This window comes from Thermobia domestica, chromosome 15 (assembly GCF_964235325.1).
Source record: "Thermobia domestica chromosome 15, izTheDome1.hap1.1, whole genome shotgun sequence".
NCBI classification, from domain to species: Eukaryota; Metazoa; Arthropoda; class Insecta; order Zygentoma; family Lepismatidae; genus Thermobia; species Thermobia domestica.
The window spans coordinates 90,018,762-90,039,906 of record NC_137468.1 but is presented as its reverse complement, the minus strand read 5'-3'; the positions used below and the strand labels follow the sequence as shown (position 1 = coordinate 90,039,906).

Genomic DNA, 21,145 nt, shown 5'->3' with positions numbered 1-21,145 from the left:
GCAGAATTATCCTTAATATATTAACTGGTATTTACTACTGCTATTAAAATGTACAACTAGGCATTAAACTTGCTGGATAGATGCATATCTAAACAAATACATTTCTTTGCCGTTTATTTTGACCAGCTTTATATTTCTGTCATGTCGTTAGTTATAGTGAGCAAACTTTTAAATGTGTTACATATTTTACAAGTTTTTATCTTGTCTATGGTCTGAAAGTGCTTTATTATGATTCGAAAGTTTGAAAAAAAGAATGTCTTTGTGCTCGGATATGGTCTGAAACATGCGAATGCATTTGAGTGAATTAATAATTATACTAAGAATTGCAAAGAAAGACCTCACAATTTTTCACTCTCGGAGGATTTTATTAGCATTAAAACACTTATTCAAAGTATTCTATCGTTGTAGGTACCTGAAAACAAGCAGAAAAGCCTCAGGTGTCGAGAAATGTTTTTGAAAGTTAGGCATTGTTGAAAATGCTAAGAACCAGCTTTTGAATCTTCCTACTTTGGAAACAATGGGACTTTATTCAGGCAGTTGGAGAAATTATATAGGAACTAGTAATACAGTATCTTAATATCCATGTTCACGAATCATTCTTTAATGCATTTTAGAAAAGTAAGGTAAATAACTAGAAATACGTCTTCATTTCCGGCCTTATCTTCTAAAATACGTTGTGTAGGTACGGAAGATTTGTAAACATACAATTTCTTGATTCTTTGAGTTAGTTTCCAAGGAATGACGTTTACTAATTTTTCCCACTTAACTCCAAAAGAAGACGCTTTCGACCCATGTAAATTGGAAATTTTGTGCTTATTTTGAGGTCCTCGAAACGCCTTAGGTTTGGTATTTTTACTGCCTGGCAGAATAGTAGGAAATGCCTTTAATGTAAACATAGGTATGGCAATAACAGAAAAGTAGGAAATGTCTTTAATCTGAACAAAATAGTTAACGTAAAGATATTATTCTTCCATAAAATTTGGTACAACTTGTGTCTTAAAACCAATGGTTTGTTATATAAATGAAAGAAAACCTATAAATTGTTAATTTTAGGGCCTTGCAACCTCCCGGTTGGTTGCGCGAGTGGCACTGTGGCGTACGAGTAACGAAGAACAAAAGGCTTGTTGGCTTCATAAGTGCAATACCCGCTACAATTAGGATTTACAATCAGTAAGTAAAGTTCCTATTCCTGTCTTTTTTTTTTTTTTTTTTTTTCGTTCATTCATTCTTTATATTTTCCATCCGTAAATTTTCCTGATATAAAATAGGGAATAGACATTTAATAATAAAAAGAACTGTTAAACATTAAAGGGGTAGAACTAAGTAACTGTAATACATTTGTAGAGAACACGTAGTGTGGTGGCTAGCACACCGGCACGGTAATCAATGCTCTGTGTTTGGTGTCATGCACAATCGCATATTTATATTCTTTATATTTCATGTTACCTATATGTATAGAGGATTTGGTATAAAAAATATAATTGTTTCCTGTGTTTCGCTACTTACATGTATCAGTCAGCCGTCGTACATTTTTATTAATCTACATTTACTGGATTGCCCAAGAATCAATAGTCCACTTTACTATATCTATATATATATAAATGGCACTATATATATATAAAGTTATAGTTTTTCAAATGGCACTACGTCAGACTACTACATATTTCAAATCTACATTTTAAACGAAAACTTAGAAAATTATGGTTATCATGTGATGCATTTTTAACAAGTAACAACAAAGTTACGGGGAACTGAAAATTTGACTGTCTTCAAAAGACGTTATTTCGAAAAGGTGCTTAGATGGGAATCACATCCAATTTACGTAAATCGTTTTGAATAAACATAAAGATCATAATGCCATTTACAGTAATTTGATACTGTATATTGTTCTCGAGATAGGAAGAAAGTTGTAATAATTGCTTAAAATGACATATTTATGAGAAGTTTTAAACTGTTACAATCCTTTGCTTCTATAACATCTCAAAAATAGTTTTTGGCAGGCGTAATTACAACAGAATTACATGGTTTTGAGTAGTATTGCAAACTTTACAGGTATTCACAGTATTTCCAGATCGTTGAGAGATACTAAATTCATGTAACCGTTTCAGTATATGATATGCACATTTATTAAAAACCATCTCTGTGATTGATTGATTGGGTACTTATCTAAGCAGTTTTTTGAAATAATGTTTTTTGAAAAAAGTGAAATTTTCAATTCCTTGTAACTTTGTTCCTGTTCATTTGAAATTCATTATATCGTTATCATAGTATTAAATACTAAACTATTTCAGGTGTGCATTGTCCTGTTCGTCTTACTTGCGTTACTATTACGGTAGAGGTTACCAAAATTTGGATGTTTGTTATAGTGTAGCGTCGTTAGTTTGCAACACTGAATAACGTATGTGATGATGTAAGTTTTCTTTTGACATGTAGATTTGAAACTTGTAATAACCTAACGTAGTAATGCCATTTGAAAAAAAATATAACTATGTGAAGTTGACAACACTATTAACCTCGTGGAATCGCGATTTCATTGTACAAAATTTCAAACTTTTTTTTTAATTTTTGTATTAGTTTAAAAGTTACAAGGACCTATCAAAATAAATGGTCTGCCCTGTGTATACAAAGTATTAATATTTTGAGCATATACCACTATATCAGTGTACTTTGAAATGTATTTATTAAACGTACCTTAATTTCATATTGGTATGAATCGAAGATAACAGAGTATTTTTTAAATAAGAATAAATGAAGGCTATCTAGAATATAATATAATACTTATTTTATACAGGATATTAGAATTTGTATAATCTTCACCTTGTTAAATTGAATAATGTGTATTTGTCTGAGTTTTCCGATTAGAGTGTGTGATATGAAATTCACTTGAATTTTATTTTTGTACTAATATTCAATCTGAGAGAACCACAAGAGGAGACCTCGCAGACCACAGTTTGAGAAACGCTGGCATAGTAGTTAGCACATCGGCATATTAAGCCGAAGACATGAGTTTGATACTCGGTCCAGTCGCACAATTTTACTTCCTAAATATTTTTAACACAGTGATCGCCAAACCGTCAATGGCGAGCTACTAGTAACTCGCGGGGACTTTCGGCAGATCGCGTTAATGCCCCAATTAGTTAACCTTGATTCCTCCATTGAGCTAGCGCTAACGACAGGGGGCGCTGACAACTGCTTTTTTCTTCCGCGCAACCGCGCCTCATCTCACAATTTTGATTGTATACGCGTGTAGTTGTGCACGTTATGTTTTTCGTGTGTATATTACACATTTGCTACCTTGGATAGTTTGATTTCATATTTACTAGAAATTTAAGTTTATAAACAATAAAAAATATAAGATTTTTTTTAAAAGGTTGGTAGTTCTTTTGGTTGGTAGCTCACAGTAGGATTTAAAAACGGTACTGTAGCTCAGAAGCTTCATAAGTTTGGCGAGCACTGATTTAACATGTTAGTCATATTGTTGAGCTTTAAAAATTCACAGTCTGAATAAAAGAGAATTCGCAGTATTTATATTTTCAGTCAAAAGTGAATAATCATTACAAGTTTGACAAGTTGCTCCTTTAGAACCAATTGCAGTTTTAAGCCCATAAATGTAGCGGAACATATAGATTTTTTTAAAGATAGAAATTAAGTTTTGTAACTTATTCCATTTTGAAATTAATGCATGTGTTTTTTTTCCTGTAGTATTCAAAAAATGGTAGAGATAAACTTCCTGTGTGTCCATAAAAAGTTGAGGTCCAAACGTGTAGCTCCAGTTTTAATTAGAGAAATCACAAGGCGGGTAAATCTTACAGGAATTTTTCAAGCTGTATATACTGCTGGAGTAGTTCTACCAAAACCAGTGGGCACTTGTAGGTAAGTGAATTATTAATATTTTAAAAATAATTACCTGCGTATTTATTTATACGCAGATTATTTATACATCGTTCGATGGTGCTGATAATGTATTATTAAAATTGTACTATAAACGAACAACTCGTACATGAAATAAATAGTAGCTAGAAGAACGCCATAAGCGATGTAGGAAGTTGTTTATTACTTAGCACTAACAACACTGATGACGGCAGTTCTAATGTAGTCCTTCAATTCCAATATCGTCCCATAACGTGTGTGGAAGACTTGTGTATAATACACTACAGCTAAATTTAGTGCACATTAGATCGGAGATCTGTATACCGAAAGATTTCACCATAACGAGAAATTGTCTTCGTCATACACACATACCACTTTCGTATTTGTGAATAATTTAATAACAACAGACAGTATGAGAATTTTTAAAAGTGGACCATTTAATACTAACTAAATGCTATTAAACTATTGTATGTATTCCACGTAATTTCACGGAGATACCTGTAATTATCTGAACTCAGCTTCTGTTTTATTTTTATCTTGTGTTTTATCCGTGTTTTGTTTTATCTAACTCACGTTTCAAACACAGTGACTCCGTTTATAGTCAGAGTTGTACTAATTTGGGGAAATTGTACAATAATTTTGTTGCACTTTTATAATTTTATATTTCAGCTAGCCATTGGAATTTGGGGAAATTGTACAATAATTTTGCTTGGCCTACAGCTTCGCGTCTCTTATGTATCAGCCTTTGCGTCAAGAATGAATGTCGTTCCTTTGCTCGTAACATTTTCTAAATTTGGCCCAGCTGGGGGCTTCACCCCGACTCCCGTATTTAGGTGGCCTACGACCTAGCACCTCTTAACCCTACGATTCTACCAAATTTCAAGTTTCATTTCGTATATCAACTATTTAAAAGATAATATTTTGTATCCCAAGAAAACGCTCATTTAAATAACATGGGGATTTCTTCATCCCCCTTTAGACCCCTTAAAAAGTAAAGATATTTACTTATGACAATTTTCCTGTGGGTTAGTCCTGGAAGTCTACAATCATGCCAATTTTCATAATTCGGGTCCTGCCGGAAGTGCCTAAACATTTTGAAGTGTAGATGTTTCATATAAATAACATGGAAAAGATTTTTCAGCTCCCCATAAGACCACTCTAAAGTTGGAAATTTTTATTTTTGGTGATTCACTTGAGTAACACTAACAAAAACGTACAAGCATGCCAAATTTCAAGTTTTTATTCCAATTCCAAGTACCTAAAATATAAAATTATAGGTCCAAAAAAAGGTTCATTTAAATAACATGGAGAATTTCTTCATCCCTCCTTTAGATCCCTAAAAATTAAAAATATTCTCTTTTGGCAGTTTTCCTGTGGGTTAGTGCCGAAAAGCTACAATCATGCCAAATTTGATCATTGTAGCCCTACAAGAAGTGCCCAATAATTTTGGGGTATAGAAGATGGCCCACATAAGTAACATGGGAAAGATTTTTCAGTTGCCCATAAAACCACTCTAAAGTTGGACATTTTTATTGTTGATGATTTACTTAGTGATAAGGAAAACGTACAGTCCGCAGCAAAAAACGTGCAACATGAGCATGTAAGTTTATTGTGAAACTACGCCTAACAGCAAAGGGAATCAACATAACGTCTAAGTGGCACGAATCACGCCAGGAGAAACCTCGCCGTTCTCCCCTGCACACTTATTTTGGAGCAAAAGACTTTGTCGTTTCACAATAAACTTACATGCTCATGTTGCAGATTTTTTGCTGCGGACTGTACAAGCATACCAAATTTCAAGTTGTTATCCAATTCCAAGTACCTAAAATATGAGATTATAGTCCAAAACAACGCCCATTTAAATAACATGGGCAATTATATTCATCCTCCCTCTAGACCCCCTAAAACTTAAAAATATTTACTTTTGGTAGTTTTCTTGTGGGATAGTTCCGGAAAGCTACAATTTTGCCAAATTTCAACTTTCCACGTTAACCGGAAGTACCCGTTATTTATGTCAGTTCATGTAGATTTTGTAGGTACGATATGAAACAACCAAATATTGGTATAGTTTACTGTTTCATTCAAATTTATAATAGTTTTCGTAATTATTTTCGTTCTCTCCAGTATTATTATTATTATTATTATTATTATTATTATTATTATTATTATTATTATTATTATTATTATTATAAAACTAAATATAACTTAATTTTCAAACCTTTCTCACTGTTCAATATGCTATTACGTAATTATATTTCCATTGCTTCTCTTGTCGACCTTTTACATCCATGAGTGGAACTGCGTGTAACTGACAAATTTTCAAGCATATTTTATGTTGTTGTTCTAGTGCAATTTTCGCTAATGCGAACTTCTCTGGTTGACTTAATCGTGTACATGTTGTATGCTCCTCACATCTGATTTTAATATGTTCTCGTTGTCCAATGTATGTTAGGTCACATTCACATGGAATTGAGTACAAACCTGGAGTGTCTAATCTATCTTAATCGTTCACGAAATGTAATATTAGACTCACCTTTAAAGTAAAACTCAATTCTTATTTCCAGTGCGAACTATATAAGACAGAAATTTCAGTGGTTGGCAATTATGGTGTCATAAACTGCTCATCCAGATTCACTTGGAAGCATATAAATTCATTTAATAGTATTTTGTAGATATTGTGTGGCTCACTGCTTGCATTTTTTAATATTCTTTATTGTTCCTTATTATTCTTATTTTTTATTCAGTAAAATTTTCAGAAATTATGGAGAGTAGAGATATCCAAAGTCGCGAACCTGGCTATCCGGTGCAATCGACCTTTAGTTCAATAATTGAGTATGAGCCAACGTAAATACAAACCTATAATTTACGATATTGTCTCTTACAAAACTTTTTCATCTCTGACAAAATTAGCGATTTGCCTTCCCCATTTTCCCTTGGCAAGGCAGAAAGGGGGAGCAGGAGAGTTTGTTTTGATTGTGCCAGATCACGTTGAATCATTTAATGTATCAGTAGTTGCCAGGTGACCTGGTGTTCTTATGTTAATGAATAACCTTTTGTATACTTGACATTAAGAACTAATCTACTGAGAACCGTGTTTTATTGTTGAAACTTATTTCATATTCAAACAACAATAACTTTGAACGTCAAGGGAATATGAACGATTATTGCACATTGCAAGATTAGTGCGTTTCTTTAGATTGAGACATGTAATCTTAAACCAAGAGGGAAGGGAAAGTCCATACATATAGCGGAAATGATGGAAAATATCCGTACGGTAATCTTGTATCTTTTACTTCAAGAGAATATTGCACCAGAATTTCCATTTTCATGTTTATGACATCTTTTCGAAGAATACAGTAGTGTGGTTGTAACTGTCACCATTGAACGTTTAATTGATTTATTTTCGAGTTTTACATACCATGAGTGTTCCCTTTGGGCTAAAAGGAGCGATAAGTGAATGTGGGATTCGAACCCACAACAGACAAATCTGGCAATCGCCACTCTATTTGCCTTAGACCGCTCAACAATGCCAGCCAACTACATGTTTTATTTAAAAATGTTATTTAACAAGACCTATTCTTATGCTCAATTACGGATGCTAAATATTCCAAGACACGGGGATCGCGTATAAGGCTATTTCTCTTCTACTTTTCTTTAGAGAACCTTCCGTAGAGATTAATGGCTTTCCGTATGCTCCCCAATAGTGATTTCATTTTGAAATCGGAGCGCGTGTCAGATCAGGGTCACTAATCTCAATGAGACTCATCCTAGCTCATTCTCGTATTCACTCGTCCTTTTACTCGTGCTTGCGCTCACTCGAATTCTGGCTCTGATTCGCTACTCACTTACACAGAGTGCGGAATATATATACCGGGTGCGTCATTTATAATCAAACCTTGATGACGGAGAAACCAAAAGAGGGAGAGAAGCGAAACTTTGCACGAAGCAACTATACAAAGGGGCACATTGGCAAACGTATTATTTATCACCGGATCAACAGTGTTGCCAACCCAATATAAAGTTATGATTTTTTAAATGGAACGACATAAATTGTATTTTTATAATTGAATTCAACACTAAAAAGGAAGACGAAATATATGCCACCTTCAGGTCAGTGTTGCAAACTTCTCGAGAAATAACGTTAAATATGTGTCACATTTAAACGTCTTTTGCACACACAGGGAGTGAGGTACACACTAGTTTTGCACAATAATTTAAATATTGGCCAAAACGGTTTAACTTGACACCAAATTTAGATGGGTCCGTTAAACAGTGTTGACATAACAGAATACACAAAAGTCGAGTTTGGATATGGTGCAATAACTCGAAAAAGGCCATAAGTACATTACGGTTTAAAATTTATAGGACAATTTGGTATGTCATAAGAAGCATTCTCACGTTTATTTGAAGTCGTACGAGATATCCGGAATTTTGTAAGAGCTGACAGCGTTACCAACTTCTATAGCGCAAAATTCTCAGCTTTTACAAAATTCCGAATATCTCGGTAAGTACTTGATTTATCGACTTCAAATAAAGGTGATAATGCTTCTTATGACATACCAAATTGTCCTATAAATTTTAAGCTGTACTGTACTTATGGCCTTTTTCGAGTTATTGCACTATACCCAAACTCGACTTTTGTCTTTTCTGTTATGTCAACACTGTTTAACGGACCCATCTAAACTTGGTGTCAATTTAAACCGTTCTGGCCAATATTCAAATTATTGTGCAAAACTAGTGTGTACCTCACTCCCTGTGTGTACAAAAGGCGTTTAAATGTGACACATATTTAACGTTATTTCTCGAGAAGTTTGCAACACTGACCTGCGGGTGGCATATCTTTCGTCTTCCTTTTTAGTGTTGAATTCAATTATGAAATACAATTTATGTCGTTCCATTTAAAAAATCATAACTTTATATTGGGTTGGCAACACTGTTGATCCGGTGATGTCAAATAATACGTCTACCAATGTGCCCCTTTGTATAGTTGCATCGTGCAAAGTTTCGCTTCTCTCTCTCTTTTGGTTTCTCCGTCATCAAGGTTTGACATTATAAATGACGCACCCGGTATATATATATATATATACAGGGTGCGGAAAAAGTCCCGGAACGGTCCAGTATCTCGCGAAATATACAGATTAGAAAAGCATATATAAGTACACTTGTTAGTTTCTAAAAGGGTATCCAATGATACTAAACGCAACCCTCTATTCTCACCCTTTTCGGGGGGTACGGGGGGTAACTTTAAAATTTCAAATGGAACCCCTATTTCTTATTGCACATTTGCAATCTCCAGAAAAAGGGACAATGATTTCTCCCAGAGTTGGAAACAGTGTCTTCACGGATGGCGCTTGAACTGACACACACAAAAGGGAGTATCAAAATGCGAATCCCGTACTCTGTGGCCATACGGTTAGCGAAGTGGACTATAGTCAGAGGTCCTGAGTTCGATCCCTGCTCAAGGCAACCTTTTTTTTTTGTTTTGTTTTGTTTTGTTATTTCCCCAAATAATAAGTCCATAGGTTTTAACTTAAATTAGTACTTTATTCAAGTTACATACAATACAAATTTTGATATTTGTTTTGCAAAATAGTTTTATGAAGTGGTTGTAAGTAATAGGGTTATTAAGGTTAAAGTGTCATAGGGTCATTTACAACAAAAGGAAACCATTTTTGTTGTATTTGTACTTTCTTGCATGTTAATAAATTATGGGCAAATATATTATTTTTATCGCAGTTGAAATGTATGAATTCATTAATTGGGGACGAAAAAATATACACAGAAATGTTACTCTGCGCGGGAATCGAAGGACTTTTGACTTCGCAGACCAATACGCTAACCATATGGCCACAGAGTACGGGGCTGACTTTTCGCATTTTCATAATGTTATGGTACCCCCTTTTTGTGAGTCGATTCAAGCCCCGTCCGTGAAGGCACTGTATCCAATTCTGGGTGAAATCACTGTTCCTTTTTCTAGATAATACAAATGTGGAATAAAAAATGGGGGTTCCCATTTAAAATTTTGAAGTTATCTCCCGTACCCCCAAAAAGGTGAGGATGAGGGGTTTCGTTTGGTATCATTATATACCCTTTTAGAAACTATTTAACACGTATTTTTTTTTATTTGTTTTACTGATCTGTATATTTCGCGAGATATTGGACCATTTCGGGACGTTTTCTGCACCCTGTATATATATATATATATATATATATATATATATATATATATATATATATATATATATATATATATATACATATATATACAGGGTGTTAATGAACTATACCGACAAACTGTATGAGGTGATTTCTCACATCAAAATAAAAGAAAAAGTTCATGTGTACCTACGATAAAAAGTGCATGTTTCAGAGCTAGGGCTGTCCAAAATCGCGAAAAAGCTAAATTTCAACAGGCCCTATTTCGAATTCGAGAAATTGTGGATGGTGGTCTTTATCAGCTTAAGGGAAGTCACGCATACACAATCCAACAATGTATATTTCATCACTGTTCAATTATGGGTGTGCAGGGTATTCTCTACAGGGTGCTATTCTCAGATATGCTCTCAACAGTGTTTTTATAAATGCCCTGATCACAAGGTGGATCCAAATAGAAAAGATATCAGCCTTGACGACAATGGACACCCAATGCTTCGCAGGGAAGTCGGAAGTTCAGGAACTGGCAGCTCTACGTTATTTTGTGTTCAGAATAGCATGCGCTGCGATGTAATTCTTCACGGTATATTTCACGTTTTTTGCACTTATAAGCGTGAAAGAAAACATAGCAGCACGCCTTTTCCCGAATACGAAAGACCGTGCTGCTGATGGTCCTTAACACTAACGACATCCCTCTAAAGGATTCCGTGTTCACTACTGTCAAAGCTTATCATTTGCTCACTTTGGACCAAGCATAAAGTTAGAGCACATCTGAAAATTCGGTTGACGGTATGTGTGGGAATTACATCCTGCAGGGAATACTATGTACACCCATTGAACATTGATGCAATATGCATTTTTTGATTGAGCATGCGTGACTCCCTTTTCCCTGATAACTACCACCATCCATAGTTTCTCGAATATATATATTAGAGTAGGCCGAAAAATTTCTTTTTTGAAATTTCGATTGACAGGGTTGCCGAAAAGTTGACTCGTTTTAGTGGTAGTCTACACAGAAAATTTGGATTTTTTTTTTGGTAAACCCCTTCCTTTGCTTCATGGGACTTGAATATTTTTATCCCTTTTACGGTCTTATGGTACAATTTGTACCATACGGGTGTTTTATGGTACTTTGCGTTATAACTCTCCTATTTGAGCTTTCTTTTAAAGTCTAGAGGCATTGTAGAACACGTTACATATGGCTTCACGCTTTCCTGCTTCGAAACATAGTAGGTGATGACGTCATAACTTTAAAACATTTTTTCGTTTGTTAGGCCTATTTTCATTATTTTTGGCGGGCTAATTTTTGCACCTAGTTTGATTGAAATTTTGCATAAACATTCAGTCCACCGAGTAGTATTTATCAAAATGTTTTCAGATCTCTGCGTTAGCACACGGGGGAAGGGGTCCAGAGGGGGAAAAAGTAAAAAAAAAAGGGATATTTTGTTACCAAAATATCCCTTTTTCGCTATTTTTACGCCTCAAATACATGATGGAGGCATGTGAATGGTACCATCTGAAAGGCAGTTGTTCTATTCTGAAGAGAATGATTGGCGAACCAAGATCCTAGAGTAATTAGGGATGCCTCAGGAAATTTTTACTCAATATCCTTTTTTATACGGGATTTTTTTTTGGGGGGCGGGCTTACTTTTGCACCTAGAAGATTGAAATTTTACATAAACATTCAGTCCACCGAGTAGTATTTATCAGATTCTTTTCAGATCTCTGCGTTAAAACAGGGGGGTCCAGAGGGGCAAAAAGTTGAAAAAGGGATATTTTACCAAAAAATCCCTTCGGGATTTTCGCGCCTCAGATACATGAAGACATGTGAATGGTACCCTCTGTAAGGCAGTTCTATTCTGAAGAGAATGATTGGCGGATTATGATCCTAGGGTAAATAGGGATGTCTCAGGATTTTTTTAAACCTGAGATCAGGGTCTTTTGCGGTAAGCTGGGGCATTGTGGGGATTCTTGATAAAATTTCTCCCGCTCTTACTATTCAAGATAGAAGCTTGAAATTTGGTACACACATTCAGTCTACCGAGTAGTATTCATCAGATTTTTTGAGATCTCTTCGTTCACACAGGGCCGTTCCAGGGGATCCCAAAGTCCCGAAATTTTCCCTTTGACCTCACTTTTTACCTCTCCTGGTATATGGCATGGCCATGTAAGTGGTACCATTTGAAAGCCTGCTCTATTCTGAAGAGAATGAGGTATGAACCATGATCCTAGGCTAAACAGTGACGATGCAGTTGTTGCTTGACTGAAAGTCTAAAAAAATACCCAAAAAACCTAAGACTGTAAAAGGGTTATGGCTGCGGCTATGCAACCCGCACGACACTACGAGGAAAATTGTGCTGCACAGCTGTAACCTTTAATTCTTTTTCACCGTGAGCATTCTGAGGCTGAAAATAAAACGCAAGAGAAAAGTGAGATGCGAAATTGTTCCTATTTTATATGGGTGAAAAATATGTTGTCAACCTTACATTGAATTCTTTTTTCACGTATATCGTGAACAATATTTTTTCAGATCCGTTTATATTATAAAGAAAATTTTAATCGAGTAGTCTGATATCAAGTAATTTTGAAATCAGCTGTGCAGTAATAGAAAATATAGTATTTACCTGTTTTCTAAGAAATCGGAAAGATTGTAATTGTATACACAGTCCAGTAACGATCAGCAGTACCTTTTGAACATTTGCCGAGACGTTTCAAAAGGGTTGTGTCCACCAGACCTGAAGAAAAAGCCTGGACCAATTGTCATATCACGATGGTTGACGACAGGTTCTCGCATTCTCCGATTGTATATTAGCACCAAAATTCCCGAAGAAGCACTTCGTTTTCTTACACAGTATTTCAGCAAAGTATATGCACGAGTTGGTTTGAAATAAAGCGAAATTCTTCTCTCATCAACGGAACGTGACGCTTGTGGCTACTTGCTCGATCTGCATCCTTTCTTCCAGAGTAAATACGAAGAATCGTGTATACTGTGATTAGTTCCAACGCTTACTTTGCTCATCCGAAGAACTTAATGTTGACAATGATCACCAACAGGAGCCAGGGCATTCAAGTTTTAGGATAAAAAGAATAAAAAGTGTCGACAGGGAAAAAGATGAAGTCTACGTGAATTCGATCCGAAAGTAAACTTAGACGCAAGTAAATATGAGACGATCGACTGGTTCTCAGCAAACGTCACCGAGCCACCATTAACAAGAGAACTCTATTCGAGCTAGATAGAAAAAAATATTAGAACGGCGGCTACAGCTTCTGAGGAAATTCGAGGTTTTCCGTGCCATACGCAGGCGGTGGAGAGGATGATAAAAATAATTACAGAAGTGTCAGTATCAATGTGTGGAGTGGATCTAAGAGAGCTTTATCAGGTCAAAATTAGAGTCTCGAAAAAAAAAAAAAAATGCAAGAGTTTGACTTCAAGCAGGACTATTAAATGTAAATGAATGAATTAAAAAAAAATAAGTTGGTTGGCGGGAGGAACTCGATTTGCAGCCAGTGGTGGATTCTGGGAAGTTTCGAAGTGTATATGCCGAAACGAGCAAAGAGTTGTAAGGGAAGGTTTATCAAGAATTTTTTATATGTACGTATTCATAATGTGTTTTTAAAACATCAATACAATTTCACTACTTTTTGCACTAACTGTAGGCAAATAATTGTAGAATATATTACACATACTCAAATCTTACCTTAAAGTACCAGCTACAGAGTGTTTACATCATTAGAATGTTTTATTTTACATTTCAGATAATTGTTCCAGGAAGGGTGCAACGATATTTCTGCGTTTTCTATATTAAGAAACTCGTATAAAATTTTGCAACGAGATAATTACCCATTTAATTATATTTAGAGTGGAATGTATGTTCATATAACAATTGGTGTGATTTGCATGTGCATTTTTTTTTTTATTTCTACCTATTGGATAATTGAAATGTTCCCTTCTCACAGCTTCACGAAACCTATATTTTTTCGTCGTAATTTCCCATATTTATTTTCATTAGCATTGGAAAGCCTGTTACATGTTAAAAACTACTGCGACCCACATGTAGCGTATCTATCTCCATTGGAGTTATTACCAATTTTCCTTGTCTTTCGTTGTAGATACTGGCATCGCTCACTGAATCCAAAGAAACTGATAGAAGTAAAATTCTCGCATCTTAGTCGTAATATGACCATGCAGCGAACTTTAAAATTATATAAACTGCCAGAACATCCTCGAACTGAAGGTTTTCGTCAAATGAAGGAGCAGGATGTTTCTGAAGTTCATGCGTTGCTTGGAAAGGTAAGTTTCATTTATATTTTACCTATGTCGTTTCAAGGCTTAAGGTAGATTGTGGATATATATATAGGTGGGACTATATATATATATAGTCTGTGAAAAAAGTGATATGAAAGTATTATCCGGGGATTGTCTGTATAGCTGAAAACTAGGTAATATATTCATTTGATTTGGCATCGGGAAGTGAAACAGATTCGCTTACTAAAGTATGTAATAATTAATTATACCCAGGATTAATCTATAAATATTTTAAACATAAACCGTTTTCTCCGCACAGAAACATCGATGGAATTACAATTTTTATATAGAGGGATGAGCTCCTGGCACTTGACGGCGCTTTATCATACTTTTGGCAGCTTGCGTTAGTAACGACAGATTCTATAAAGAATTCAATCATTTAATGAATGCAAAGCTAAAATAGGTATTTCGGAATGAAGAGTGTTTAAAACTAGTTTAATGTAGTTAATCCTTTTCTTTCAACTCGCAGACATTGAAATATGGATACAAAACTTAAATGTCAATATGGATAATAATTACAAAATCTGATGAATAAGCTTTCACTTCTTATCAATTGACGGGACGGAATCATGTGGCGGGACTGTACTCTGAGTGACATTGCTGCTTCTTCACAGCTGGTTATTATGTACATATGTAGATTGCAGAATTGTTCTACGATTTACGGCACCGTTGCTGCAAGGTAAAAACTATGTGCATGGTCAACTGCGGGAATGAAAGTGCGTATTCAGTTGTATAATATGTATTTTAAAGTGAATTTATGCGGTAATTTTCCTTAAGGACATTCAGAGAAAGGTAAGTTGGATGTAAACATCAAATAACCCAGTGGGCCGGATCGGACAGTATCCTGTGGTATCTTTCACTGATATGACGGGAAATCAACTCTGGTGTAAGCTGTCCAGTAATGATTTCTCATCATCATAACATGGCTGCATTTGTTACATTTTGAAAATATTGCATGCATTATGGTCTATATTAAACCTCTTCGTCGTGACGTAGCATTTAGCAGCTTTAATACCGTGGGGCAAACAAAATAATCTTCTGTCTCTCTTTTCTTCCTTCTTTTCTCAGGGTTCAGTTTCTTATCAAACATATCATGTTTTCTTTCCTCATTTTAATTACCCGCAATATTAGGGGGAGGGAATCTGAGAACACATTTAAATCATGTGGTGGAACTGCACTCTGAGTGACATTGCTGCTGCTTCGCAGCAGAATTGTTCTACGATTTACGGCACGATCTATCACCATTATGCACTCCAACGAAGTACTCAACCAATAATGCTATACAATCGTTTGGCAGTGATAGTTCTTTGTCCTGTCTGTTAGCAGATATTGTCATGAACCACTTTGAGTCGCTAATTTTACAAAAAAAAGAATAAAGATATTTCAATAGTATCGCTGTGATGACGTGTAGAACAGATCAATCACAATACCATGTCACAAAGCTAAACAAGATTGATTCAGAAATAAATTTTTGATCAAGGTAATACTTTGAATTGTTTGAATTTTGTTCTTTGTAGGAAAAATAAATTTTGTTCTACATTTTATAGATAATACACAACTAATAATATTTACAGTGGTACAAGATGTGCATATTCCAATTGAATAAAATCTAGCGTTTGGAAAACACGTTTCTGCATGCGCTTATAGATTGCTGTTGATTGAAGACAAAATAAATAAGTTCATTTAATTTTTTTTCCTGCAATTGAAGCAAAAATAACTGTTATGATCGTGGTACATTAAAAAGATGTCATCTTTAAGTTATAAAGGAGTTAACTAGTCGACAAAGGACACAGACTCTAAATTGATTTCGCGTTTATTCCCTGATATGTCATACAGGTTAAATGTTAAAAAAAAATGTAATTTTAATTTGAGCTTTAAAACCTTCAATAAACATTGAAAAATCATTTACAACTTACACGTAGAAGGTACTTTAGATTATAACTCGCATGCAGGAGGCATATGAGCTTAAATGCAAGTGTTGACAATGCTTACATAAGCATGACAAAGCGAAACCTCAGTACTAGGATTAGAAAACAATTCAGACACATCACAACACGTATCACCAAGCAATGGAACATTTTTAGTAACAAACTTTATTAATAATAATTACATTCGAATTTGACTCCAACTCTGGGGTTTGTTCTCGAAAATATAAAGCAGAATTCGACCGCCCATAATTTGGGAGCCGCAAACCTCCACAATCTAATATTCCATAGCAGGTAAAAGTCTACCATCATGGCATATTTGATTTTGATCGGATCATTTACATCATACATGGGTTGGTTGGTTGTTGCTGAAAATCTGATACATAATTTGATTGCCTACAACTAGAGAACCTTAAGATTGCACAACCTAATATTTCACACCTTGTATAATACGTGAAGTTCTACCACCATGCCAAGTTTGATTCCGATTGGATGAGTTCGGTGTATGGGTTTTTGTTATTGAAAATACGACCACCCATAACTCTGGGAATCGTAAGCCTGCACATGATATTCTGTACGCTTATATAGCAGGTCAAGGTCTACCACCTTACCAAATTTGGTTCCGATCGAACGAGTTCGGCTGAACTCATACGAAATATATATGTGTGTAGTCCTTGATTTTGCAGAGGTGAATCAAATGAAGGACGAGAAGTGGAGTATAATTCATTTTATGCTATTTTCTAGACTGCCTCTATCTTTATGATGGTATTGAAATATAATGAGAAAATAAAAATCAGCATCATACATAGAATCCTACTCGTCTGTACGAGAAAAATGAAATTTTTCAAAAGATTAAACAGTTTTAATAGTGAAATGAAATTTGAAAATATTAGAGTGAATCGAGGCTGTTCTATTGAAATAGTGAAATCATGCAAGTATAGTAGCGGGAATCTAATAGTTAAAATAGAATATGAGAATACTTGTTGAAAATGATATTATACATAAAAAATGTTTTCAAACAGTTTATTTATTTATTTATCTTTTACAAAATGTATCATGATTTGAACTATATTTTCTCTTCGCGCTTTCAACGGAATTTCAAACACACACAAGCAGGGAAAATTTATTTGAAACATAATGTTCGTGTTTACTTGAGTATAATCAAACTCTGAAGCAGAAGTTATATATTTAATTTTCAGAAATAGGCTTCCTGTTTTTAATAGAGCACTTTCTCATTTGCTTACGGAAATATTTGATATTTTGATAAAATTTGCTTTCCTTAGTATGATTCATGTTGAATTGTTGCTATATACAACAGTATGATACAGTTGATTCCATAAGGCACGATATTATAATTAAGTATCTCTAAAAAGATTTCGCAGTTTGTAAGGAATTGACAGATTATTATTCTATTCCTTTCAGTATCTAGAAAAATTCGACCTAGCTCCAATATTTTCTGAAGAGGATTTTCGCCATTGGTTTCTACCACAAAACAATATTGTAGATAGTTTTGTAGTGGAAAAAGACGGTAAAGTTACAGGTAAATATTATTTTGAAATACTCAACAAACTTTGTTAGATTTTAATAAAAAATTCATCGGTTATTAGTTTATTTTCGTATTACATACCTTTTAAAAAAGTGCTTACTATTGCTGCGCTGAAAATATATACTTTTGCTGATGCAAAAGGTGTGTAACTTAATGATTTTCAGTATCAGTAGTGAGTTAACTCTTTACGTAAAACATACTGGGCATTGAACATTATTGCGAATTTAAGGTTAGTAATATAAACTATGATCCTAGTGCAGAATAATTTCTGTTCTTAAAGACAGTCTTTTTATTTTTTATTTTTCGTATTGTTCAAAATATGTATTATATGGTTTCTTGCATCACGATTTCGAAAAGTAATAACATATACATGATGTATTAGAGAAGTAATGAAACTGGCAACACTGTGCACAGACCTACAATGCTGCTCCCTCCACCTTTTGACGGGAGTTAAGTGAACCCTTGCCACTGACTCAGCACAAGTTTGAACTTGCTCTAGTTGCTTCACGATTGAGAAAGCATCTTGCAGTGAAGATATGTTTGTGAGTGCAGTTCGAAAATGGATCTGAAAAAGTTTGAGCAACGTTGTCATCAAATTTTGTGTATCTACTACTGTGACTAACGAAAAGTAACAATGGGCTTATAGAGAATATTTCCTATTCAGGACCTTTTTAGAAGGTCAAGAACAAATGGAAGACGAACCTCGTGCGGGAAGATCTTCATCGTAAGAAACTGCTAACAATGTAGTAAGACTTAAGTGTCTTCTGAGGTCAGATTGTCGATTGATGGTGAGAATAATCAGTAGTGAGTTAAGTTTGAACATGCCGTCCATCAAATTTTAACTTATGGTTTAAACATGAGAAAAATGTACGCCAAGATGGACCATGTGTAATTTTTGGCAGAAAAAAGCATTCCTATGATTCCTCAGCCCTCCCTATTCTCTGGATATTAATCCCTATGTCATGTCTTCTTTTTATTTTCCTTACTCAAAAAACACTTGAGAGGGCGCTATTTTTGATACTTCGGATAATATTGAGAAGAGCGAAACTGACGAACTGAAATTTATTTTAACAAAAAGCCTTCCAAGACTGCTACGATAACTAGAAACAGCGTCTCCATCGCTGTGTAGCTGCCCAAGGGGACTATTTAGGAAATAACCTTGATTTGTAAAAAATTATAAAATTCATCATTAAAAGAAAATGTCTCATTACTTTTTTTAAGACACCGCGTAGTAAGTAATATATTACGAAGTATGTTCAGCAAGGGTTTGACCTTATACTACAAAATTAAAATATCCGATAATATTGATAAAATACTTCCTTAAACGAATTCTTTTTGTTCGTCTACATAAATTTCTTGTATCATTTAACCCTTCCAGATAGTTTTGAACGCATTTTGTGATGGACCGCGTTGTCGTCCATGACATTTCGTAATTTATTGTAGTCTGGAAGTGTTTTCCCATTTACAGTAATTTCACTCAAGTTTCACAGATAGAAGCATTTAAGAAAGTTTTTTTTTTTTTTTTTAAAGTATATATATATATATATATATATATATATATATATTTTTTTTTTTTTTTTTAAGTATATTTGTAATGTTCGTATTCTGAGAAAGATACTGTAGTTGAACCGTCATGATTTGAGAAGATTTCATCTAAACATTGAATGACGTATATAACAGTTGTTGAATGACGTAGTTAAGGTCGTTAACTTGTCAGTGAAGTTGTAAAGAATTTACTGTAAAAGTATTCATATAGAAATTGTACATCCGGCCCCGGGATATCAGTTTCTAATGAATCAAACATATTCTTTATTAACAAATTAATACGGTTCTAACATTACGTACCAATATGTGCAAAATATGTTAAATATCCTCTAAATTATTTTTTTTTTCCTTGTATGTTCTAAATATATGAAGGTTTCAACATACGAAAACAATACATACAAGCACATTTATTTCTAATATATTTGTTCAGTAATAGCGCAAAACAATTAAATTAGAAGCAAAAGACTTAAATATAAACTTACTTTTTTCCACTTCCACATTATTACAAGGGAATTTCGCAGAGGGGAAAATGGTACTCAGCACTGAACCTTGGAACTTCATTCCGAAGAGCAGATCTACATACGAATCATATTATTATATCTTATCAGGTCATTTTCTGTCATAAAATTGTTATAAATATTAGCTGCAGTATTACAGTATTTGCGTATAATAGGAAGCAAACCATGAAAATTTTGTATCGAAGTCCGTGAATAGCGAACCTCTATATCTGTCTTATTATATAAACTAGGAAGTTAGCCTTAAGATCAGTGAAAGATGGGTGGGAATAGAGTGATACACACCAACTTGTTTCATACGAAAAGTATGCTTTGGACGAAACAGCAGCTAGCAGCTGTTAGTCGTTGCTAGAAGTTAAAATGTAGACAAGAAAACTTACAGAAGTTCTGATCCTTGAATGCTCTTCTCATTTTCTGAAAAATTCCGTTTCTTAATTGATGTACAATTCCAATAATTGTAAAACTCTTCGATTAAAAGTATAGCGTATTTTTACACAAGCCAGAACAGTTTCAAATTAATGTCTATGCGTATCAATAGGAACATCTTATTTGTAACGCAGAATTTAAGATGATGTAATTATTTGTAATTAATCATATGATTTAAGTATCTCGAAGGCTCATCGCCACAGAAACAAAAGCTCCTAAGTGAATTTTATTCTACATAAAGACAATGTTTTTAGAATAATTGTAGTGTGTCTTATCATGATATCTACCTAACGTCACTTTCTGCCTATTTCTTGCTAATCTAATGGCTTTTATTTCAAAGATGTCTGAAGATATCACTTCCACGCAAGTAAGATATTAGGAATCTCAGGTTCATTACATTACATTTAGTACCGCGATCAGTCAAGTATAAATAACCATGCCGAACAAAATCATTGGCACCTGTAAGGATGCGCAAGAAAAGAGATGAAAATTAACACTCTTGTCTCATGTTGAATTTCTAGACAAAACAAAACTAATACAAGTTATAATAAATAACCAATGTGTTGGAAATTCGCAACATTCTGGTCAACATGCAGCAAATTTATGAGGGGCGAACATACAGTTAATGAGCCAATATTGTTTTCTGTCTTTCTAAGCTCCCCAATTTGTCACTAATTATTTTATGCCATCTACACTTTTGATATGCATGACATTGGGTGCTCAGCAGTTGCGTTCCCACTTCTCCAGATTTTTCAAGATACTACGAAAGTAAAAATTAATCCTATAATTTCTGTACTAAGTATATCTAGTATTTGGAAATTACCACTTAGCGAAATAGTTTGTGTTATCGATATGTTCT

At 34.3% G+C, this 21,145-nt stretch overlaps 1 protein-coding gene across 1 annotated transcript in view; it reads left to right on the top strand.

The window, feature by feature from the left end:
- Window positions 1–21,145, top strand: part of Nmt (N-myristoyl transferase) — an 89,948-nt gene that overhangs the window by 47,179 nt on the left and 21,624 nt on the right. Inside the window, exons 6-9 of the mRNA XM_081739933.1 lie at window positions 1,054–1,170; window positions 3,703–3,873; window positions 14,134–14,314; window positions 17,677–17,794. Of these exons, the coding sequence (XP_081596059.1) occupies window positions 1,054–1,170; window positions 3,703–3,873; window positions 14,134–14,314; window positions 17,677–17,794 (587 nt within the window). The remainder of the gene's footprint in view (window positions 1–1,053; window positions 1,171–3,702; window positions 3,874–14,133; window positions 14,315–17,676; window positions 17,795–21,145) is intronic.